The 21340-nt window shown below is 41.8% G+C and overlaps 1 protein-coding gene and 1 long non-coding RNA gene across 2 annotated transcripts in view; one reads left to right on the top strand and one right to left on the bottom strand.

Moving 5' to 3' along the window:
- Window positions 1–14979, bottom strand: part of LOC117437954 (uncharacterized) — a 30146-nt gene extending 15167 nt beyond the window's left edge. Inside the window, exons 1-2 of the long non-coding RNA XR_004550581.1 lie at window positions 14767–14979; window positions 7889–7950 (exon numbers count right to left, since the gene is read on the bottom strand). This is a non-coding gene — a long non-coding RNA (uncharacterized lncRNA). The remainder of the gene's footprint in view (window positions 1–7888; window positions 7951–14766) is intronic.
- A 322-nt stretch (window positions 14980–15301) lies between these two features.
- Window positions 15302–21131, top strand: F2RL1 (F2R like trypsin receptor 1). Its single transcript, XM_005142008.3, has 2 exons — window positions 15302–15520; window positions 18519–21131. The coding sequence occupies exons 1-2, from the start codon at window positions 15451–15453 to the stop codon at window positions 19622–19624; spliced, it is 1176 nt and encodes a 391-aa protein (XP_005142065.1). The 5' UTR covers window positions 15302–15450; the 3' UTR covers window positions 19625–21131.
- The last annotated feature ends 209 nt before the right edge of the window (window positions 21132–21340 follow it).

Here is a 21340-nt window from a genome sequence, read left to right as displayed (position 1 = left end):
GGACCTGTGAACACAGGGCTACAGGACCATCTTAACAAATGCTGCTATTGAGCAAGTCACTCTGGAATGTGTGCAAGATGGGAACCCACCCTGACAGCCCCATATGCAGCATGCATGTGTATGTTTATGTCTGTGCAGGTATGTGCATTAGTCACTTATCACAGATTTATTTTAATCCATTGCTGTAACTGTGACAGCAGCACTATCAAGCACATATTTCCTGGATTAATTCCTTAAATACAGAAATCAGATGGCTTACAAGCCCTAACAGATGATCATTTTTTGTAATAACACTGAAAAAGACATCCAGCCCCACAGACTAAACCCAGGGCTTCTCTAGCAAACCATGAGTTACATTCTGCAGCAATAAGACTGCACACAACAAAAGCAAGAAATTTTGAAGCATAATCTTCCATTATAGTTCACTTGGAACACGTATCACATGAAAAATATCTGGAGCTCAGATTTCTAAGCAAAGTTGAAATATCATGTGTGAGGATCCTTGCAGGTGGTGATAGCTCCTGTACATGCCACATGATGGCACTCAAGATGGCACCAAGGTCAGACTGACAGGTCTGTAGTCCCCCAGATCCTATTTCTGGTCCTTCTTGTAGATAGGTGTCACATTTGCCAACCTCCAGTCAATTGAGAATGCTGATAAATGATGAAAAGTGGCTTGGTGAGCACTTCTGCCAGCTTTCTCAGTACTGTTGTGTGGATCCCTTCTTGATTCATAGACTTGTGTGTTTTTAAGTGGTGGAGCAGGTTGCTAACCAATTCTCCTCAGATTATGGGGCTCCATTCTCCTCCCCATCTCTGTCTTCCAGCTCAGGGGGCTGGTTACCCAGAAGAAACTGCCCTTACTATTAAAGACTGAGACAAAGAAGGCATTAAGTAACTCAGCCTTTTCCTCATTTTTTGTCACTATATTTTGCCCTGCATCCAGTAAAGAATGGTGATTCTCATTAGGCCACCTTTTGGTGTGAATGCATTTATAGAAACATTTTTCATTGCCTTTTACTGGAGTAGACAAATTAAGTTCTAGTTAGCCTTTGTCCTGCATAACCTCACGGCATCTTTGTAGTCCTCCTGAGTTGCCTGCCCCTTCTTCCAAATGTCAAAACCTCCATTTTTTTTTCCTGATTTCCACCCAAAGCTGTCTATTTAGCCAGTCAGTCATTCTTCCCTATTAGCTTGTCTTTTGGCATATATATTTTAATTGTATTTAACTGCTGAAAATCATCAGAAGACACTGCTAGTGTACTAAGGCACAGGCTTACTGGGTGAATTGAGAGGCCTCAAGTCTGTTCTTTTAGCACTACCTGTTGGGGAGGGGATCCTGTATCCTATGGAAGTGAAAATACAGCATACTATCTTCTGACTCATTTTACTGGTAACAGGAATACACAGGAACACATGGGTGGGGAACAGAAAACTAAAGAGAAAAGTATTTGAAGCAATGTGTATACCAGTTGCCTTCCATGCACAGAGAGCTCTTTTGTCAACAGCTCAGTGTTGGTATCAGCATACACTGGCATCATTCCAGGTTTCCTCCTTATTTCTTCACTTCAGGCTGAGTTTTCCTTATAAGTGAGCTGAATGTATATTTTGATAGCACACACAAAACTCAAGCAAAACCAGTGTACCTACTGAGTAAACCACTACACAGTCTTTGCCCCGAGGAGCTGATAATTACCACTCAAGAGGCTTTATTATGAGGATTATAACAATTACCATTTTTTCCTTAAAGTGTTAATGCTGAATTTAGTTACAAGAGAATCCAACTGTTGTTTAAAGTAAGAAAGTCCTGACTTTCCCCAAAGAAATAAAAATCCTTTAAACATTCCATTTCTCCATATTATAATGGCGCAAGCTACAGACAGTAAACTAAAAGCTGCTGCTTATTACTTGCAAGGCAGTATGAACCTGGGTGGGGACTGTCAACACCTTTGCTAAAGCTTTGCTAAAGCTGACCACAGACACACTGTTACTACACTCTAGTTTTCAACAGAAGTGATTTTTTTTTCCCATGGCCTGGTATGTGGTAGTGTTTTGGGAACTAAAGAGAGTGGCTTAAAAAGGGGGGAAATACATAATAACATAGTTAAAATGCCATAAACTGTCAAAATAAAATGAAAGGCAAGCATCCTTTTACATGTCCACAACCAAGCACTATACAAAAGATAGGTCCTGTGTGGGGATGTCATGTTTGCCATTATGTTACCAAGTCAGTGATACAATAAGTGAATTTATTGCTCTTGGGGATGAACCCGAAAATTTTGTGAAGTTTTGCTGCATGTTAGTTGTTCATTTCATTGTAGGCACCGGTAATGTGAAAAGCAATACAGAGACTGTTCCTTCATGGTTTTATTTCACACTTTTTAGGATTCTGTGGTGTTAGGTTGCATGCTGCCAGGTTACTGTTAATAAACAGGATGTAAGCAGCCAGTGTGCCAATGAACACACCTAAATGCTCTAAGCAAAGTAGCATAGTTTAATTAGGGGGAAATGTAAATGTTTAAGCACTACAGTATCTTTTAACTTGGAGGTAAGAACTCTTTTAAGAAGATGTATGAGCTACAACCTACTTTACACTTCAATTCTAGATCTTTGTAAGCCTTAAGGTAATGGGTAAAATACAGCACTGCTCGTCTGACTTCTCTTTCTCTGTAGATTTTTTTGGGGGGAGAAGGAAGTTTGAGAGCAAGGACAAACTTTGTTTTGTGACATCCAGTGGCAAAGCAGAAACAGGATTTTCTGGGTTTGACACCTGGTGTCTCCTAGGCAAGGGGCAGGCTGCACCCTTCCCCTTAGCAGTTTTTCCTGAGCCCTTCGGTACCGAGATCCCTAGCTCTGTGCCTGCTCCAAAGCATAGGTGTTTTACTGCTGGGTTTTTTTGGTGGCAGCCAAGGCATTTACTCTTGTGTCATGTTTTAACAGAGCAAAGACAGTAGGACATGCTCTCCCCCAGCTCCAATCACCTAAATCTGCTGACCTCCCTTCCTGACAAGAGGATACAGAAAACTCCCAGTAAGGCCAAAGATGGTTTCCTTCAGCAGGGACAGCCCGTGACTCCTGTTCATCCAAGTGGTTACCAGACCTCATGTCTGAACTCACTGGGGCTACCTCCTGCTGTGCTGCCCAGCATGGGATGCTGGCAGGAACAAGGCTACACTCATTGCAGGGTATCAGGTGCCAGATACCACAAGTTTTAGCTCTCTGGAGCATCTCTTCACCCTGAACCACCCAACTACCTTTCATAAATCCTTCAAATCTTCATACAGGACTTCACTGTAGTCTCCCGTGACCTGTACTCAGTATTTAATTACATATTATAAATGTAATTTATAAGTAGAGGTAATTTAATCATATTTCAATTATTTTCTTGTGTAGTTCATTATGTACACACTATTAAAAAAAAAAAAAAGAAAAAAAAAAGAAAAAAAATCTTTCACCAGGAAAGGTAATACAGGAATGACTCCATCCTAGACAAACCAGACCAACCAGCTTTTCTGCCAAAGCGTAAACAAACCTAAACATAGTGGGGAGAATAAAATCCAACATTTTCTTTTTTTTTTCATTTTTCAAATCTCCAGTACTGCAGTAAAGTAGGTAGAAAAGCACTGTGCTTCATTTTCACAGAAAATGCACAGCAATAAGGCTAGCACTGAAGCTGTCATAGTCAAGTGATATGTTGAATTAAATATGGGGAATTAACCTTAGCAACTCTGGAAATAATAGCTTCCCCAGAGAAAACATTTGTGGAACATTTTGACTTTCTTAATTCTCCACTCACACTTCTTGTTAATTTGCCATCAAACCCAGCAATGAGAGCTAATACATTGAGTTCCTCTAACAACCATGCAGCATTTTTATGCTCTTGAAATGCAAGTACTGCTGCTCTTGCACTTCAGCCTTTTACACTGTTTTGCAAAAAAGACATTGCTTTATTGCTAGAAGACTATAAAGAGGCAAGATTACATTGTTTAAATGTAAAATCATTAACTGTAGTGCTGAAGGATTTACTTAGACTTAGCAAAGAAAGCTGGTGGGTGTGAGCTCATAACCAAGCTTGAGGGAGCTCCCTTGAGCTCCCAGCATACTGGCAGAGATCTTCGCCCTGCTAGAGCAATGCTCAGTTGGGATGTTGGGAGCAGGAGAGACAAAGAGGTAAACAGCTCTATACTCAGCAAGAGAATTATGAGCTTAGTTGCCTCAAACACAGCAGAGACAGGGTCCTAGGAGGAGCTATGTCTGTGGAAGCTCAGACTTACAGCAGCAGACACCAGGACTGAACCTCAACAGGAACAGGGACCTGAAGCCTCCATAACAGACACTGGCTGCTGCTAAGCACACCACTGCCTGGGAGATCTGACTCTTACTGAGCATTGTTAATGCTTGTGGCTTGGGGTAAAGCGTCTTGGGAGTAGTCACCTGGTGAACACAGGCTTGAAAATTGCCTGGGACTGGTGCAATCCAACATAACTGGAGTAAGTACAACTGTCAAGAAGAAAATATTGCACCCCTTCTGAAGGATTAACTGCTTGCTCCTCACAAGAGGGTCTGATTAACAATCCAAATCCTGTTTCCACCATGTGAATTTGCGAAAGACACTGAATGGTTTAAAGCAGAGAGAGGGGAAAATGAAAGATTTCCTGATCCTGTGCCTTGCAGCAATAAACTCACATTTGTGGTGGGCTCCTATACTGCCATGCTGTGCTCAGCAGATCAGGGAAGTCTGCTGAGATGCAGTACTCTGTGGAATCACTTTCCCCTCCCACACCTAAAGGAACCCCAGGTAGGAGCAGGGACAATGTGGCAGCTGGAGAATGCACTGCAGTTCTTACATGGCCTTGCAGCAAGGCAGAGGGAAGCACCTTTTTCTGTCCTTCCCATCATCTAACAATCTTTCCCTTTCACATTTTTAATGATGAAAGTGGCTTCTGCGAACATGTAGCAAATAATTTGCAAATCCTAACAGTTTTGATCTTATCTAAATGTGCACTAAGCATTTTCATACTCAGTACCTAGATCATACAACACTGTTATATACCTAGAGTTCAAATGTTTGACAAGTTTCAACTAAGTAGAAGAAAAAATATTTTTCTAAATGTGAATAATTATAGCTACGTTGTTCATTAAACTCAAACAGAAATTCAACAATCCAACTGCAAATTAAAGGATTCAATCACAAATGATTATTTTACAAAAATAGAACTCCCTCCTCAAAATGTAATGATGGAATAAGAAAATTGGTTTTGGTCATAATGCTAGCTTCTTTTGATAGTGTGGTAGTTCTCGATTTTGGGCCAAATAACAGCATTGAATCTGATAAGGTGTTTGTGGTTTTCCCCTGATTTTACAGACAGCTGAGAAAGTAGGCTGAGATGCTGAGAGGGGACAAAGCTGGATCCTGGATTCTCCCACACTGAAGAAACACTGTGAGAACAGACAGGATGACTGTGTGGAAAGCATGTGACTCAGCACAGCTGGGTGGATTTCCTCCTCACATCCTTTCTTAGCATGGGGAATTTCCAAATAATTTTCTGGAGTCCTGGCTAACTGGCATACTTTTTCCAGTAGATTAATTTTTTGTGGACTCCGGGCTCTGCTCTAGACAGACCACAGTCCTGCTGATGAAAATAATTACACAAATTGTTCCAATCTCTATTCTTTTTAACAAATAATCCCTAAGCATGACAAAAGCAAGCTCCCTCCATCTCAATGACAATGATAGCAGGAATACCCCAAAAAGCAATCTGCAAAACCACTTGAACTAAAGTAAAAGACCATGTGGTAGGTCTAGACAGAGGGGTGACACTGAAACTACAAAAAGACCATATATGCTCAACACCAGACACATCCTTTCCATGCTAGTGAGTGAGGAAATGCCCAGTTTATAGCACAGCTATGTTTTCTCCTTCAGCTTTTCCAACTCCCTGTCTCCAAGCTGCAACTAACAGTATCTGTCCTCAAACCAGTAGTGAGGTGTCTCACAAGGTAGCATGGACAGACCCTATCCTTTCTCAGATAAATTATGATGGAGGGAGTTCTGCAAAGGCAGGTGAAGACATGCCAGCACCTCTCTTGAACTGTGATCTTTACTGCAGCGTGCTGTGAGGGATTCAGCTGTGCTCACCCAGTTGAGCCCACGGGTCCTGCAGAGGTGACAGTTGTTTTCCCTGGAGAGCACAGAGCTAGCTAGTATGGACATGTTAGCAACTAACAAACTGGCTAACTCAGGTTTAACCTACATCTCAGAAAAGCCTAAGAACAAAGGCAAATGACTGCACTATTCAAAGGAAGGCACACTGCCCTGGATACCAGCCACAGCTGTGACCGTTAAGTACATGCACAGAAAAGAGGAGGACAAACACAAATGGTATTTCCCCAGTTACACACTCACTCCTATACTACATTCGGCTTAGGGAAATTCCCAAGTCAGCTACGTGTTGTTTCTTTAGTAATCCTCAATGCACCTGTCTTCCAAGTGTTGCCCAGTCTTCCTGAGAACTTATGTAAAAATCGTGTATCCCCAGCATCCTTTGACAAGTTGCTCCACAGGTCTCCTACCTACTTGGTGCTCTTTGTGTAAAGCTTTTATGTTTGAACCTGGCTTCCAGTATTAGAGAGGATGGTCCCGGCCCCTAGTTGTATAGTGAAGGACATGAACAGACAGGCTGAAGTGTTCTCAGCTGCTTAGTCAGGTCTCCTACAGAAGTTATTCAATACTATCCCACAGAAGTTATTCAATTCTATCATGTGCCAAAATATTGTTGGACTTCCTCAGAACCTAAATTGTTCATGTCACTGGATAGCCATATTGTCTATTATTCCCAGCTGTAGAAGTTGACTTAAATCCCATTCAATCTAGCTTTTAAGAGCCATTATGTGTTCATTGCTTAACTTCATTTTAAGCTATCGTCATAAAACAAGAAAGATATTAGTCTCTGCCAAATCAGGCAAAGCCAAAACAGTAATTCCCTCTACTTGTCATGCTGCTTTCTGAACTATAATGACATGTGCTATTTAAATGTCATAAGCCAGGACTGCTGCCACATGAACTGCCCAACCCACTAAAGTGTCCTTGGACTTTTGTGCATGTCTCTGAAATGCTCCCTCTTTTACATCCACACAGGCATGCCATCAACTAGACAGGAACTGATCCTGTTAAAATTCTGGCTTTTTTTGGATCAGTATCCCATGACCCTTATCTCAGAAGTTATTTCCATTTTGGCTTTTCAAAACATCATCTGGAATCTAAAAAGACACTGGTTAGACACATCAAAGCATTAGCAAGAGTTTAATCACATAGACAGGACCTCACTGTTGCCATTAAATAACTTCTTGGACACTGATTCTTGGCATCCATTCACAACGGAGAATGGCATTACTGCTTGGGCAAATCCTACGTTCTCTGGGAGCCATCAACAATTCTCAGCCAGAATTCATTCATCCCTGCAGCTGTCCCTGGCCTTATCTACACCAAGATGTTTACTTAATGTCAGTAAACTGGAAGTAACTGAAACCAGCACATTCTGCAACTAAGGCAGAATGCATTGGCCAAATCACGGATCAAATTCTATATTGCCTGTTCACTTCAGCAGTTCTGCATATGTGATAGCACTACCTGCCTTTTATCAACTACTGTTCGGTTAGAGCAAGCCTGCAGCTTCAACTTTTCATGAGAATATTGTGAGGAAGATTGTTCTTCCTTTCACAAAACTTTTTCCACCCATCTCTGCATCTCCACATACATTTCTCTTCTATAGATTAGCAATGGATTTACTTAAACACTGCACTGTATCTTGTAATTCCGGTAACACCTCAACAAATTAAGGGATCTTGAGGGAGAAAGAAAACAAAGTATTTCCAGGTCCCCACTCACCAATCATTGCTTTGTTCCTTGATTTGTGGATTCCATTTCCATAGGCATCTTCTAGAGGTGAGCTAGACGGAAAAGAAAATCCTCTTCTGAGAGTGTTCTGGGTATAAGAAGTAGTTAACTGTGCGGTAGCATGACAACACTAGAAAAATAAGCATGCTTCTACTAAACTAGGAAACATGGAAAGGCTGGTGAAAGATGAGGTAGGCAATCCCATTCTGCAGGCTGGCAGCAGCAGGAGAAATAATGCAAATGAGTAAGGACAGAAAGGAGGGAAGCTAATAATCAGGCTAGTAACTGCATTAGCGTATCTGTAGGTTATTTCTACTGTGGGTTGCTCTCACTACAGATTGCTAATACCCTGAGATATATTCCCAGAAGGCAGAAAAGGAATCATAATAAAACCAGGAAACTGTGTCATATTCCAGTTTGCCTGTATGGTGCTCTCCCTACCTGGAGTAGCTCACCACAGGCAAAAGAGCCAATCCTTAGAGACTCACAAAAAACAGTTCTCCCTGGTGTCCACCAAACTTGTGGTTTGTGACTGGTATTTTTCAACATCTTTTGTCTAGCTCTTCAAATTGGGTACAAATCCCTTGGGGTTTCCCAGAGCACTACTGCAACTCTGAAACCTAGTTGCTTTCAGGTTTTTCTTCCCCAGTGCCCCACCTGGATGCTTTTCCCTCTGGGCTTCTACTCCTCTCTTTAGCTGGAAAATGTCTATCTTCTGGGTAATGGAGAAGCAAAAATGCAGAGGGGCTTGAATAAGCTCCTGTCATGGGTTCAGCCATGGCAGTCATTTTTTCTCCTTCTTGTAGCTGGTGCAGTGCTGTGTTTTGACTTCTGGGCTGGGAACAGTTGCTTGATAGTGAGCATGTTTTGAGGGTGTTTTTGTTCAGGGCCTTTTCTGAGCGCGTGCTCCAGCCAGGTGGAGGAGGGGAGGCCGGGAGGAAGGAAAGACAGGACACCTGACCCAGGCTAGGCAATGAGGTATTCCATACCATAGCACGTGATGCCCAGGATGCAACTGGGAGAGAGAGGAGGGGGGGGAGCTCGAGAGGAAAATGGAGGAAGGAGCACTCAGTGCTCGGCCGGGCAGGGTGGAGTGAGTTATGGGTCGGTGGCTGGTGGGGTGTTGTATTCTTTTCGCTTGTTATTGGCTGTATCATTAGTATTGTGTTATGCCTTAGCTATTAAACCGTTCTTATCTCAATCCGTGGGGGCTACATTCTTTGGATTTTCCTTCCTAACTCTCCGGGAGTTGGGGGACTTGGTTTAAACCACGACAGCTCCTCTCCCCAGAGGCAAAACCATGATGGATCTCAGCAGGAGACTCTGCTGTTGCCTGAGCCATGACTGCTTAGTGATGATCATTACCTAGGGATTCGAACTCTTCCTAGCTAGAACCAGATACCACAGGGTGTAGATAGCATTTCAGTAGCACTTGTTTTTGAACAGAGCTACACCAGTATGAAAACACTAAGGCTGATTCACAACATAACAATATTATGTCCAATCTTACTGTATTCAGATCCCAGACAAGACTAAGATGCTGAGGTCTGTGTAATAAAGGATTGGGGATTTTGTTCTGCTAGGAACATTGTTGTTGAGTCAACAGATGGACTGGAAGAGTCACTCAGAGCATCACCTACTTCTGCCAAGATGAACTATACATACCTACATCATTTATGTTTGTATAAATCACTTTAAAACTTCAGTGATGAAGGTCCTACTGAATCCCTAGAAAGTAAGAGGTCAATAAAACTACTGCCAGTTGTAACAACCTTTCCCCTATTATCTAATTTTGCTTACATTTCAGCCTACTCAGTGTACACAGAAAATATGCTGCAGCCTTAGACATACTTTAAGTATGTCATCATGTCTCTCCACAAGCTTCTTTAGACCAAACAAAACTAATTGCCTCAACATTCTCTGGATTGTTCCAACTGCTCACAATTTCTCTGAACTTTGTCCAGCTTTCTTAAGATACTGACTGAATTAAAAACAGCCTCCAACAAATAACACTGATGCTAAATGAAGGACTTCCTCACATACATTACAGACAACAACCCTTTTTGATGCAAGACAATACTCTCAACTCCCACTGCATTTATGATTCACTGTAATGATTCATATTCCCTTAAGTGGAATTGTAATTTATACACTCCACCATATATTTCTTCCAGTGTAAATATAGAAACATTAGACAAGAAGTGTTATACACCCATACTGAAAATAACTTTCAAATCCCTTCAAAACAGTTTCACAAAACAGTCCATACAAACAGTAGTTTAACTGAAATGAGAGGGGAAAATGAAAAAGAATTCTGTCCTCAGTTTGATCAATGTGTCCCAATATTAATTTAATTAATCTCCAGAAGAAAAACCCATTTACGTCTTTTCATTGCCTAGGATTAACATTTCAGTATACCTATCAGACTTTAAAACCTTTTCCTGGCATCAAAATGGGTTTGTTGTAAAATTTAAGTTAAATCACTCCTTAAAACTGTGTGGTTTAATTATATTACTGAAAGGAATACCAAGAGTAAAAATTATCTGAGAAATGTCATGGGCTTTTAAGATGTTCCAGAACACTTTCAACATTTTCAGTTACCACTTTTAATGGTTACCTAATAAAGATCTGTTCCTAAAAGTTATTTGGTGTTTCGACAGTCCCATAGTGTTAATACAGAGTTATCTCTGTGATAAATCATCAATGAACGTCCTATGTGAGACACAATTCTGAAAGAGAAAGATGTGGAAAATCCTTATCCAGTTCATCACAACCAATACTGTGATTAATTTTCCACCACAACCTTCTCCGCTATATTTCTACTGCAAACAGATATGTTATGCATATCTAAGCATAACAGCTCTTTAATAACCCTGTTTCCAGGGTTTTTGCTGACCTTATTTTAAACCCCATGTTTTGATGCAAGATTATTATCTGCTTGCAGATAGTTTGCTCTGAAGGCTACCTGGCTATTACAAAGGGCACACCCACTCTAACAAACATGCCAATACGTAACAATGTTTCATTTTGATGAGCTACATATTTTTATCCTAGTTTAATGATGATCCATTGTTCAATTTCCTCAGCACAGGAAACAGAACAGTGCTAACATACATCAGAAAGACACAAAGCCTAAGGTAGTGGTTTCACTGATGATTTGCAAGCAATCTGCATATCCCTTTCTCTATATTCCTATCTATGCAGAGAGAGTACTTCCTCATTTTACACCAGCACCAGGATAAGAAGTCAGTAGTAGCTAAATGATAGTATCTTGAGTATTTCTATACATGTAAACAGAAGTGCAAGCACAAGATTATCTGTATATTTACGAGCACACTCCACGCAGTGCACCACAGAAAAACTGGGTATGATGCCACAACTAAACCCCTTTCAAAATGCATATACATTAAGCACACTTAATTAAGATTGCAAAAGAAGATCAAATTACAGCATTTCCTAATTTTCAATTGCTTGACTTTGGCACTCTAACATGCTTTTATTCATGTAGCCGTAGGCACACTTGAAGACAGATGTATCATGGGTTAAGCAACTGTCACTAAAAGTGCAGAATCTCTGCTCTATATTCTGCTTGGTTCAAGCCATTTTGCTAAATTTGCATGTCCTCTATTGCTGCAAGGTCATGGTGAACAGAGGTCACAGCTGTACTTCCATGTCACTGTGAAGTCAGGTTTGAGCCATGTGTTTCTACCCCACAGGCAGTGCACATACCTAACATTTTGTTCCAGACCTTTTGCCACTTCTCTCTGTCATACCTCCAGCCCAAGTTCTGGATCTCCTTGCTTTTGACAAAAGTGAAAATACAGGAAAAGTTAAAGGCTAAACATCAGGAGCAAACACCAGGAGAAAACACAGGGCACTGCTGACAGAATGTCAGAAAAATCAGGGTGACATCCAAAAACCATTAAGGGACCACCTTAAACAACTTACGCTACCTATCCCTTCCGCCAGCACAGTGACTCCAAAGTGCCATGACTGAATATGCCACCCATACTAGCATCCCAACTATTGACATAATAGTGCATTAGCACAACATGCTCATAAAGCACATATTTACCATGGCCAGAATTTCCAAAACCTGCAATAATCTTGGGGTAGATGAGGTAAGAGAGGGAATGGAAGTGACTTCCTAAACACAGTGGGAAATGAAATGGATCTCTACTACCAGAGAAACAGAAAAATATACAGCTGCTGACCATAATCCCTCATTGCCTAGGATGCTTGCTGGACACACATAGAACAGCAAAAACATTAGTGATAACCATTACCTAGTACCTAATGAGCCTGCCAGCAAGGCCAACAAGGACTGAGCAGGTGACACAGAGATCTTTCCAAAGGCACAGGGAAACAAGCTAAAGAGACTGCTTAAGATGGCACAGGGGCTTTTCTGAACGTAAAATACAAGGAGGAAAGATAGAGGCCCTTACTGTGCTGAAACGAGGTATCAAAAAGGATTATTACATTCAGAGACCTGGTGCTGCACTGCAAAAGCAGGGCCTTGCTGTAACTTAGTACCCAGGTACTCTTGCTGTTTCTAAGATGTCAGATGGCTACCATGGGGACAGGCTAAATCACCCAATGTAATGGAGAACTAAGGTTTAATAAGCATTTATAGTCATGTATTTATTCTTTCTGTGGCAGCTGGACTTATTGCAATTATTTTCCAATAATAAATGCCAACAAGAACCTATTTTTGTGTTTATTTACAAATTGTTACATTTTCTTTCCAAAGTGTTTGATAAATGGCACACTAGAACTGTAAACAGGTTTGACAAATCACTTGTCTTCAATAAAGGTAACTAAAAATTATAAAGTCTTGAGATTGCTCTGTACAGAGGTCCCATGATTTGAACAGTGGCAAGAGCATTTCTACCTTCTATTTGTTAACTCATGAGGCAGAACTCACTTATAACCTACAAATGAGGAATCTTCCTAACAGATATTATCCCTGCTGAAAATGTTAGCTAGGAACACCAACTTCTCAATAAAAGTAAATAGAACAAAAACAGAACAAAAGCCATGTTATAGTAAGGTATAGATGGAGTACCAGGAATAACAGCTTACAAGTGCCAAAGACCATTAGTTCTTTAGATCATTACAGAGTCATAGAGCAGTTTGTGTTGGAAATGACCTTCCAAGATCATCCATTTCCAACTCCATTCTATGGGCAGGGACATCTTCCACTAGGTCAGATTGCTCAAAGTCCCGTCTAACCTGACCTCGAATACTTCCAGGCATGGGCACTCACAGCATCTCTGGGCATCCTGCCCTAGTGACTCACCACCCCCTAAGTAAAGAATTTCTTCCTTCTATCTTATCTAAATCTACCCTCTTTTTAAATCAAATGTTATACCTTGTCCTTTGGCTAAAAGCCCTGATAAAAAGTCTCTGCCCATCTTTCTCATAAGTCCACTTTAAGCACTGAAAGGCCCCAATAAGGTCTCTCTTGTAACACAGGTTTATTGAATTAAGTTGCATGACACTCCCTTATAAGGTCCCCGTTTAAATGCTTGGGAATATAATTAATTGCTTATAAGATACTGTAGGGAGATAATCTTCACCTCAACTACATGTTTCTGACATCCCTATGAAACCCAGGCAAACTACAAACCTCTGTTAACGTGGTTTCTTTACACTCAAAGAGGCTAAGTCCAGAGCTGCATTTTCAGAAGATGCAGCTGCAGTGACACTTGTTTCTACACACAGCCACAGGACTTCTCCAGTTGCAGCTCTGATCTGTCATGGGCCAACTACAAAAGAATTTGTTTAGTGACAGCAGTGATTCCTTTTTCTGTGCATTCTCAGTCCCTTTCACTGTTGCTGGATTCAAGCAAAAGAGGGAAGGAGGTTTCTCCTTTGAATGCAAAGTAGACAAAAAGACAGACTGGATTTAGAGGAAAAAAAAAAACAAACAACAACAATGAAAACTGAAACTGAGCACTGGCAGAAGAGCAGAGCTATAGTGGAACTGAATGAGAGAAGGACTGACCACACCTTAATACTAGAGATCTGAGAGGAAAAACACTGTAGAGACCAGTAGCCAGCACATGTGTATATGCCTGTTTGAAAGGGAGATTAGATAAAAAGCCAGATGAAAAGACTACAACTCACTGGACAAGGTCATTAGGAGCAGGAGATTAAGTACCCATGAAGCAGTTTGTAATGGTAAAGTAAACATAAGAGCACTGCAAGTGAGGCAGAAAGAAATAGAGGGGGCCTGGAGGGACAGGCTATGGGACACCACTTTTCTCAGTGCTTAGCTGAAACTAGTATGAGAAAGCTACAAACAGTCTTAGCTGGGTGGATGACAAATTGGAACCATGCTTCAAGTATGGAGTAACTTATAAAAATGGCTCCAAAACGAGAGGTCTCTTATGTTGCCTCAGACACCCTAAATTTCAAGTGGATCTCTCTGTATTCCGTTTCCCACCTGTAAAATGGGAACAATGCAGATCTCAACTCACAGCCGTATTTAAGAACCATAACAGAAAGCCCACAAATGTACAATTTTCTCTTCAGAACAACCTAGTATATTCATAATATATTCATTCAAAAACAGGGAAGAGGGGGAAAAGAAGCAACAATTTTATCACCAGCTGAACACCAAGCATTTTGCAGACTGAGGTAGAGGAAGCATTACTGATGTAAATGGAGAACTGGCCTAAAAGTGCAAACCAGGGTTGAATATGTAGCTTTAATTTTAGAATTTGATCAGTTGTGTGCTTGATTTTACAAACATAAAAAAATTCCGAAATTTGTGGAAAACACTGCTGGCATTGTATCATGCTTCATCTTGTTCCTGAAATCCTTACTTACAAAACAAAGTTGGTGTACTCCAAGTGAAAACACACCTTTCTTACGCTGGGTCACACCATGGTACCACAAACACATCTGGCTTAAGCAGCTGTCATACGTTTTCCGGCGTGTCTGCATATGACGGTGTAATGGAGGAGGAAACCTGCACAACACAGAACGTTATAAGTCAGCAGGAGTAACGCTGTGCCACCAAACGTCCTTCTACCCTGCTCCCTGGCCAGCTTGCTCCTAGCCCTTGTGTCCCAGAACGAGCCCTCTCCGCTCCAGCAGCAGCCCGGCCGGGACCACGACCACCTCCGCATACCCCTCCGGTAACAGAGCACCTGCCGCAGTCAAGAACCACTAGGGCGGACCAGCCAGGGAGAAAAGGAGGGAAGTAGGCAAGAAGGGCCGGGAGCCGCAGCACCTGCTCAGCTACGGAGCAAAGGTGTAGGCCGTGAGGCGAGCCGCGACACCAGCCGCCCCCTCACGGGGAACGGGTTAAAGCATTGCCCCCGCCATTTTGCGGCGGGCAGCGGTCCCACGGGAGCGGATCACCCCGCCATTTTAGGGGCAGCCCCACAGTTCTTTGGGGATAGGGGATGTGGCCTGGCTCGGGCCCGCCTGTCGCCAGGCTGGAACCAGCGAGACCGCGCCCTCCATCCCCTCCTAACTTAGGTATCAGGTGAAACTGGTCCGGCGTGCTGGGGAGGCTGCAGTGGCCGGAGCGCGACAGAAGGATGGCTGGACGCTGCGGGTTGTGCCTGGTTGTTCTGCTGCTCGGTGCGCTGGCAGCCGCCACTCCCTCAGGTGAGAGGAGAACGAGTGCGAGCTGCCGCTGACGGGTGCTAAAGCTCGGCTTGGTGGGGTCAGCTGCGGATGGCCGAGCTCTGAGGGCTCCGTGGGTGCCGCGTTGATTGCTCGGTGCCCCTCGGCTGCTGGTCGGGCACCGGCGGTGGCGGCTTAGAAGGGAGCGGTGCGCGGGCTACGGCTGGGTTCTCGGCGGGCGAGGCGCGGGGCTGGGCTGGGCCGCGCCGGAGGGCATGTTTCTGAAGCGCGGGGAGTCTGGAGCGAGCCGGGCGGGGTTCTCCCGGAGCCGAAGAGGTCTAGAAAACGGGGGCCGGTGTCTGTGGAGCTGCTGGGAGCCGTGGGGAGGGCGCCCCGGCCTTCTCGCTGGGCTGGGGAAGCAGGTCAACGGGCAAAAGCAGTCGGGCTTGGCTTCCCGCCGCCCGCGGACTTGGGAGGACGGAGCGGGCGGGAAGGGCGGCAGGACCGCAGGTGACCTGGCACAAGTGGCTTGGCTTCACCCACATTGGTGCTGTATGTCACCTGGTTCTCGGCTAGCAAGCTGCCTGAAAGCTGTCCCTAAACATAAAAAGCCCTTGGAGACCGTGTTCTATTTTTTTTTCCCCCAGCTCTTAAAAGTTAGGCTTTTAAAAAAAATCTTAATTCGTATCTATGTTAGTTTACATTGCTGAGTATAAATGAACATAATTGAACATAAATGGTGTTTGGGAAGGAAAAAAAGGATCATGTTTCAATATCTTAAAGTTCACGTTTCACTGCCTTTTAGAGTAAACCTCATTGCTGTACTTACGGACTACTTTGCACTGTGTTTTTCTGTATTTTTTCATCCTGTGCTTATTTACATAATAAAAGTATATGCGTAAAGGTTGTGTAAATACTGAAGCCAAGCTTTATGGCAGGTCCTGTTTTCTCAACGAATAGATCTAGGTAACTGCAAACTTAGTTGTTCAGAGCCGAGTTTCGAAATTAGCCTTGTTGCCTGACCTGGGCGGACAGGGAAGAGAGGTACTACGCCTAAGAGTTTTAATTGGGTGATTTATCTTCTGGAGCAGGGAGGCAGAATGAGCTAGCAGAATGATTCCATCCAAACCAAGGGAGATACACTGTAAGCCCGAGGCTTGTTGTGGCTGTTTTCAAACAAGCTAATGCCATTATGGGGTTGTGATGAATCCGGGCTGCAGATCCAAGAACCACGGTAATCTTAGCCTTTATCCTGTGTGGGTATTACTGCCATGACCTAAGCTTGTTAATTTGGATGCTCTGTGCTGCTCTCGCTTTTTGTCTGCAGGGTAAGCATAATCCTTCGTGTTGATATGCAGTGGGTTATAACTTCTGGACAAATGGGAAAGGTGTTGAGACAGTCTGTTGTGGGAGGAGAGTACTTTTTTCCTTGCGATGCCAAGGAAGCATTTCCCTTGGGCAGATTAGCAAGTCAACTGCATTCTGTGAGGCAGGCAGAGTGAAACTCGGCTTGGAAAAGGCCCAATTGTTATGGAAAACTGCAAGTGCGGGAAAAAGTAAGAAAAGGGTGTAGAAAATGCACATACCTTAACAAAGGATTGGTTGCTTGGTGAAAGAATGTTAAATGCAAAGAGGGCCCTGAACTGTCTCCCTATATGGGTCCTGATCGGGCTTACAAAAGTTTCCCAGTATCTGCAGTCAGAACTTTTTTGAGGCTCAAACTACTTAAAATTACTAAAAAAGCAAGGCAGCTCCGAAATCACCCATTTAGCTTGACTATGCATCAAAAATGGAATAAACCAAACCTTTATTCTACCACTCTTGCAATACTAAGGCCTGTCTGTGGTTAACATATCCGTCAATCGATTTTATTACAGCTGTTATGTATACACTAATACTTCAGGGCTTTTTGGTGAGCAGAATAACAAAGGGACCATCCTTTGACACTGTTCATGGCTTGTTGTACAAAACCTGCTTACTCAAGAAGACTCTCCTTTATGCTCCAGTTTTTTTTTTTTATGTGGCTAAAATAATCCACAAGTATAGATAAGGTTAAAAATAATTCTCCCACAGACAGGCAATTTCCATACAGTTTAGCTCGGTGGATGTCTGACTTTAAGGAACATACAAGTTCATGGACAGTATCTACCTTTGCAATTTAACCTTTTAGTGTGGGAGGACTGTGTTGGGCTTGGAGAGATTCAGAACTGGGCCAGCTGAAGTCTGTCAGAAAGAGCAGTCAGGAATGGCTGGCTCACCCATACAGGTCTTAAGTTCCTGTGGTGTCCAGAGGAGCAGAGCAAAATTGGAGTAATGGCTGTCTGAAGTTGGTTTTGTGAAGCAACCGTAGCAGTCAGCTCTACCATCTAACACTTTGAGTAGAAGCTGCAGAGATTATCTGACCATCTTGCCCATGAATTGGAAGGAGATAACAGATAATGGGCCCTGTTGCATCGTCATGCACAAAGTTTGCTCAACTTTAAGTTCAGATGTAACACATCTTTCTGTCCCTGAAGGTGATTTGTGTGCAGCTTTTGGCATTACATTCTGAGTTTCAGTTCTACTTGTCTGAGGGCAGCATACTCTTCTTTTACTGCATTCCTGATTTTCAGGAGTTTCCTGAGGTTTTTTTCAGTTTATCTAAACTAAGGAAACTTCTACTGCAGTTTTACAGCAATACCCAGCAACTGGGTAATCTGGCACTACCATCTGAATGGATAATGGTGCCCTGAAACAAATCTCTATTGTGACTGTGTGCTAAGAGCACCTCACAGCTATTTTAACAAAGTATTTTTAGTGTGATTAGTGATTTGGAAGATCATTTTGGTTGCTAATAGAATCATTGAATGGAGATATAATTGGCTTTTGGGTAGTAAAGGGAAGAAAAACTGACGTGTTTGAAAATCATTCTTAATTTTTTGTTGATGAGACCCTCTTTAATTCTTCAGAGTCAATCATGATATCTAGTTTATTTTTTGTAAAGGACAAAAAGTCTGTACTTGGATAACAGCAACTTTTTTCCCCCTAATTGTTATTTTAGAGAGTAGCAGAGCCAGCAGTTCAAAAGGAAGAAGTTTTGCTGGCCAGCAAGTTCCAAGTACAAATAATGGCTCTTCAGAGATATACGGCGTGGATGAATTTGCAGCAAAAGTCCTCACAGGAAAGCTGACTACAGTTTTTCTTCCCGTTGTCTATATCATTGTCTTTATCATTGGTTTGCCAAGCAATGCCGTGGCCCTCTGGGTCTTTTTTTTCCGAACAACGAAGAAACATCCTGCTGTGATTTATATGGTTAACTTGGCATTGGCAGACCTTCTGTTTGTTGTGTGGTTCCCACTGAAAATTGCATACCATGTAAATGGCAATAATTGGCTCTTTGGTGAAAGTCTTTGCAAAGTACTTGTTGGATTTTTCTATGGAAATATGTACTGCTCCATCCTCTTTATGACATGTCTCAGTGTGCAACGGTATTGGGTTGTAGTAAACCCCATACTGCAGTCGAGAAAGAAATCTGAAATTGCCTTGGGCATCTCCCTTGCTATCTGGATACTGATTTTGTTGGGTACCATCCCATTATATCTTGTTAATCAGACAAGATATATTTCAAATCTTAACATTACTACCTGCCATGATGTGTTGCCTGAAAATGTTTTGGCTCATGATATGTTCAGTTATTTCCTCTCGCTTGCAATTGGACTTTTCTTAATCCCAGCTGTCCTCACTGCTGTTGCTTACATATTGATGATTAAGACTCTGAATGCTTCCATCTCAGATGTAAGCACTGGGAAGAAAAGAAAAAGAGCCATCAAACTCATAATTGTTGTCCTGTCAATGTATCTCATCTGTTTTACACCTAGCAACGTGCTGCTTGTTGTGCACTATTTGCTCCTCAAAACCTACAATCAGAGCTATCTGTATGTGTCCTACATAACTGCACTGTGTCTTTCTACTTTGAACAGTTGTATTGATCCGTTCATCTATTACTATATTTCAAAAGACTTCAGAGACAACCTTAAAAATGCTCTTATCTGCCGAAGTGTGAGAACTACACGGAGAATGCAGGTGTCTCTCTCATCAGGAAGATACCCTAAGAAATCAAATTCTTACTCTTCAAACTCAAATGGGACCACTAAATCAACCTACTGAGTTTAATCCTTGGAAAGTGAACTTTTATTGCTACTGCTGAAAGGATGTAAGTGACAAGAGAGTTATTTTTTACAAGAGTCTAAAGAAAACATCTCTGCTGTTTAATTGCATTGAAGCCTGGATTTGAGAACTGACAGCTGCTTACCCTGTGTAGAAACAGTAAGCAGATAAGGTCCCATGAGATTGGGAAAAAAAAATCATAATGACATTTCAGATGCTTTGCAAAAATGCTGCTGACCTGAAAGTGAGTTGTGGTTGGGGACATTTTTGTTCAGTATCAAAGTTGTTAAGAAACAAAATGTCACTGGAATGTTGCGTAGTGTTGTCAGTATATTTAATTAACAGAGAAATCTGTTTTGTTTGGCTTTAACTGTAATGTATTAAACAGCTGAACAGATTACATATGTAGGACTTTGCTCTGTACCTGCTTAATTTGAAACTGAGAAGGAAAAGAGAATCCATTTCACCATCTTGGTATAGACTGCTTATTATCTTTAATATAATTTTATATTATTTTCCAAGTTACCTTGCTGTAAATAGTAACATGGCAGAAGTCTGTAAGATTATCCTATCAAGTTGACAAACTGATAGGATAGCACTGAGATAAAATTTTAGTTGAGATTATCCACTGTTACTTAATGCTTGCTGGTATATGATCTTACATGAGGCTTTTTAACAACATTTTGATGAATAGTTATTTGATTTTTATACAATGTGCCTTGTATTTTTAAAGATGCATAAATAAGTTTGTTTTTTTTTAATGTATGTAAATATAACACATTTGAGTTGGGTACTTTCTTTTCTACTTTTACATGTTTTTCAAAATACTGAGTAGTTCAACTTGCCTGACTTCAGGTCACAAATATAACAGTGAATCAGAAGTCTGACAACTATAGGTGTAATATCTGAATGGGTTAGGTAAAAATTATTTAATAATGTATTTCATTAGGGTGAAACTGTGCCCTGTTCCCTGTTTTATAGGCAGATAGCTAAAATCAAATGGTTCAGAACTGGGGGGGAATATGTGGGGGAACATTAACAAAATAGATAGCAAATTTAACCACAGTGGATTTCTGAACTACGTTAAGTCCTCTTCCCTCACCCACCGCTTGTGACCACTCAGGAATATGGAATCACATTTACTTTTAATCTGAGAAACTGATGAGCTTGTTTGGTGGCGGGATTTAAATGTTGGGGTTTTGTTTGCTTGTTTGTTTGTTTTGTTGTTGTTTCTTTTTTTTCAAATTTGCAGTCAAATGTTTCATGAAGTTGTATTGTGAACTTGCATCCAGGTGATGTATCTGAGACATAGGCTGAGTCCCTGTTAATGTAATGGAAAAGCCCTCAGTCCAGAAAGTACTCTGAGACAACTAGCATATAGATAGAAAATATTCAGCACTTCTAATATGGAGTGTAAGGAAGGGGATAGATGAACTGTAGCAGGAATAAGAGAATCTTGTACAGCTTGAAGTCCATTATTTATATAATAAATTATTATTTGTGCTAATCTGTTCCATCCCTTGTCTCATTCTTTGGTTTCCACATTCTTCCCCTAAAACAGGACTTTTTACCCCACACATAATTAGGAGGCTTGTTTAATGTGTTTGATCTCTCATCTCGAGGATTAATTAAGCTCTAGCTCACCTTTTATCTGCTGCAGTCTTGTATACTAATTCTTAGTAGGTCCTTAGCATGAATGTGGGATGTTCTGTGGTG

This window comes from Melopsittacus undulatus, chromosome Z, assembly GCF_012275295.1.
Source record: "Melopsittacus undulatus isolate bMelUnd1 chromosome Z, bMelUnd1.mat.Z, whole genome shotgun sequence".
In the NCBI taxonomy this organism is placed as follows: Eukaryota; Metazoa; Chordata; class Aves; order Psittaciformes; family Psittaculidae; genus Melopsittacus; species Melopsittacus undulatus.
The sequence above is the reverse complement of the archived record's forward strand: the minus strand, read 5'-3'. Positions and strand labels throughout refer to the sequence as shown.

Coding starts and splice junctions, on each gene's coding strand:
- F2RL1 (XM_005142008.3), top strand. CDS start 15,451: ATGGCTGGACGCTGCGGGTTGTGCCTGGTTGTTCTGCTGCTCGGTGCG. Junction 15,521..18,518: donor GGCAGCCGCCACTCCCTCAG/GTGAGAGGAGAA, acceptor TTGTTATTTTAG/AGAGTAGCAGAGCCAGCAGT.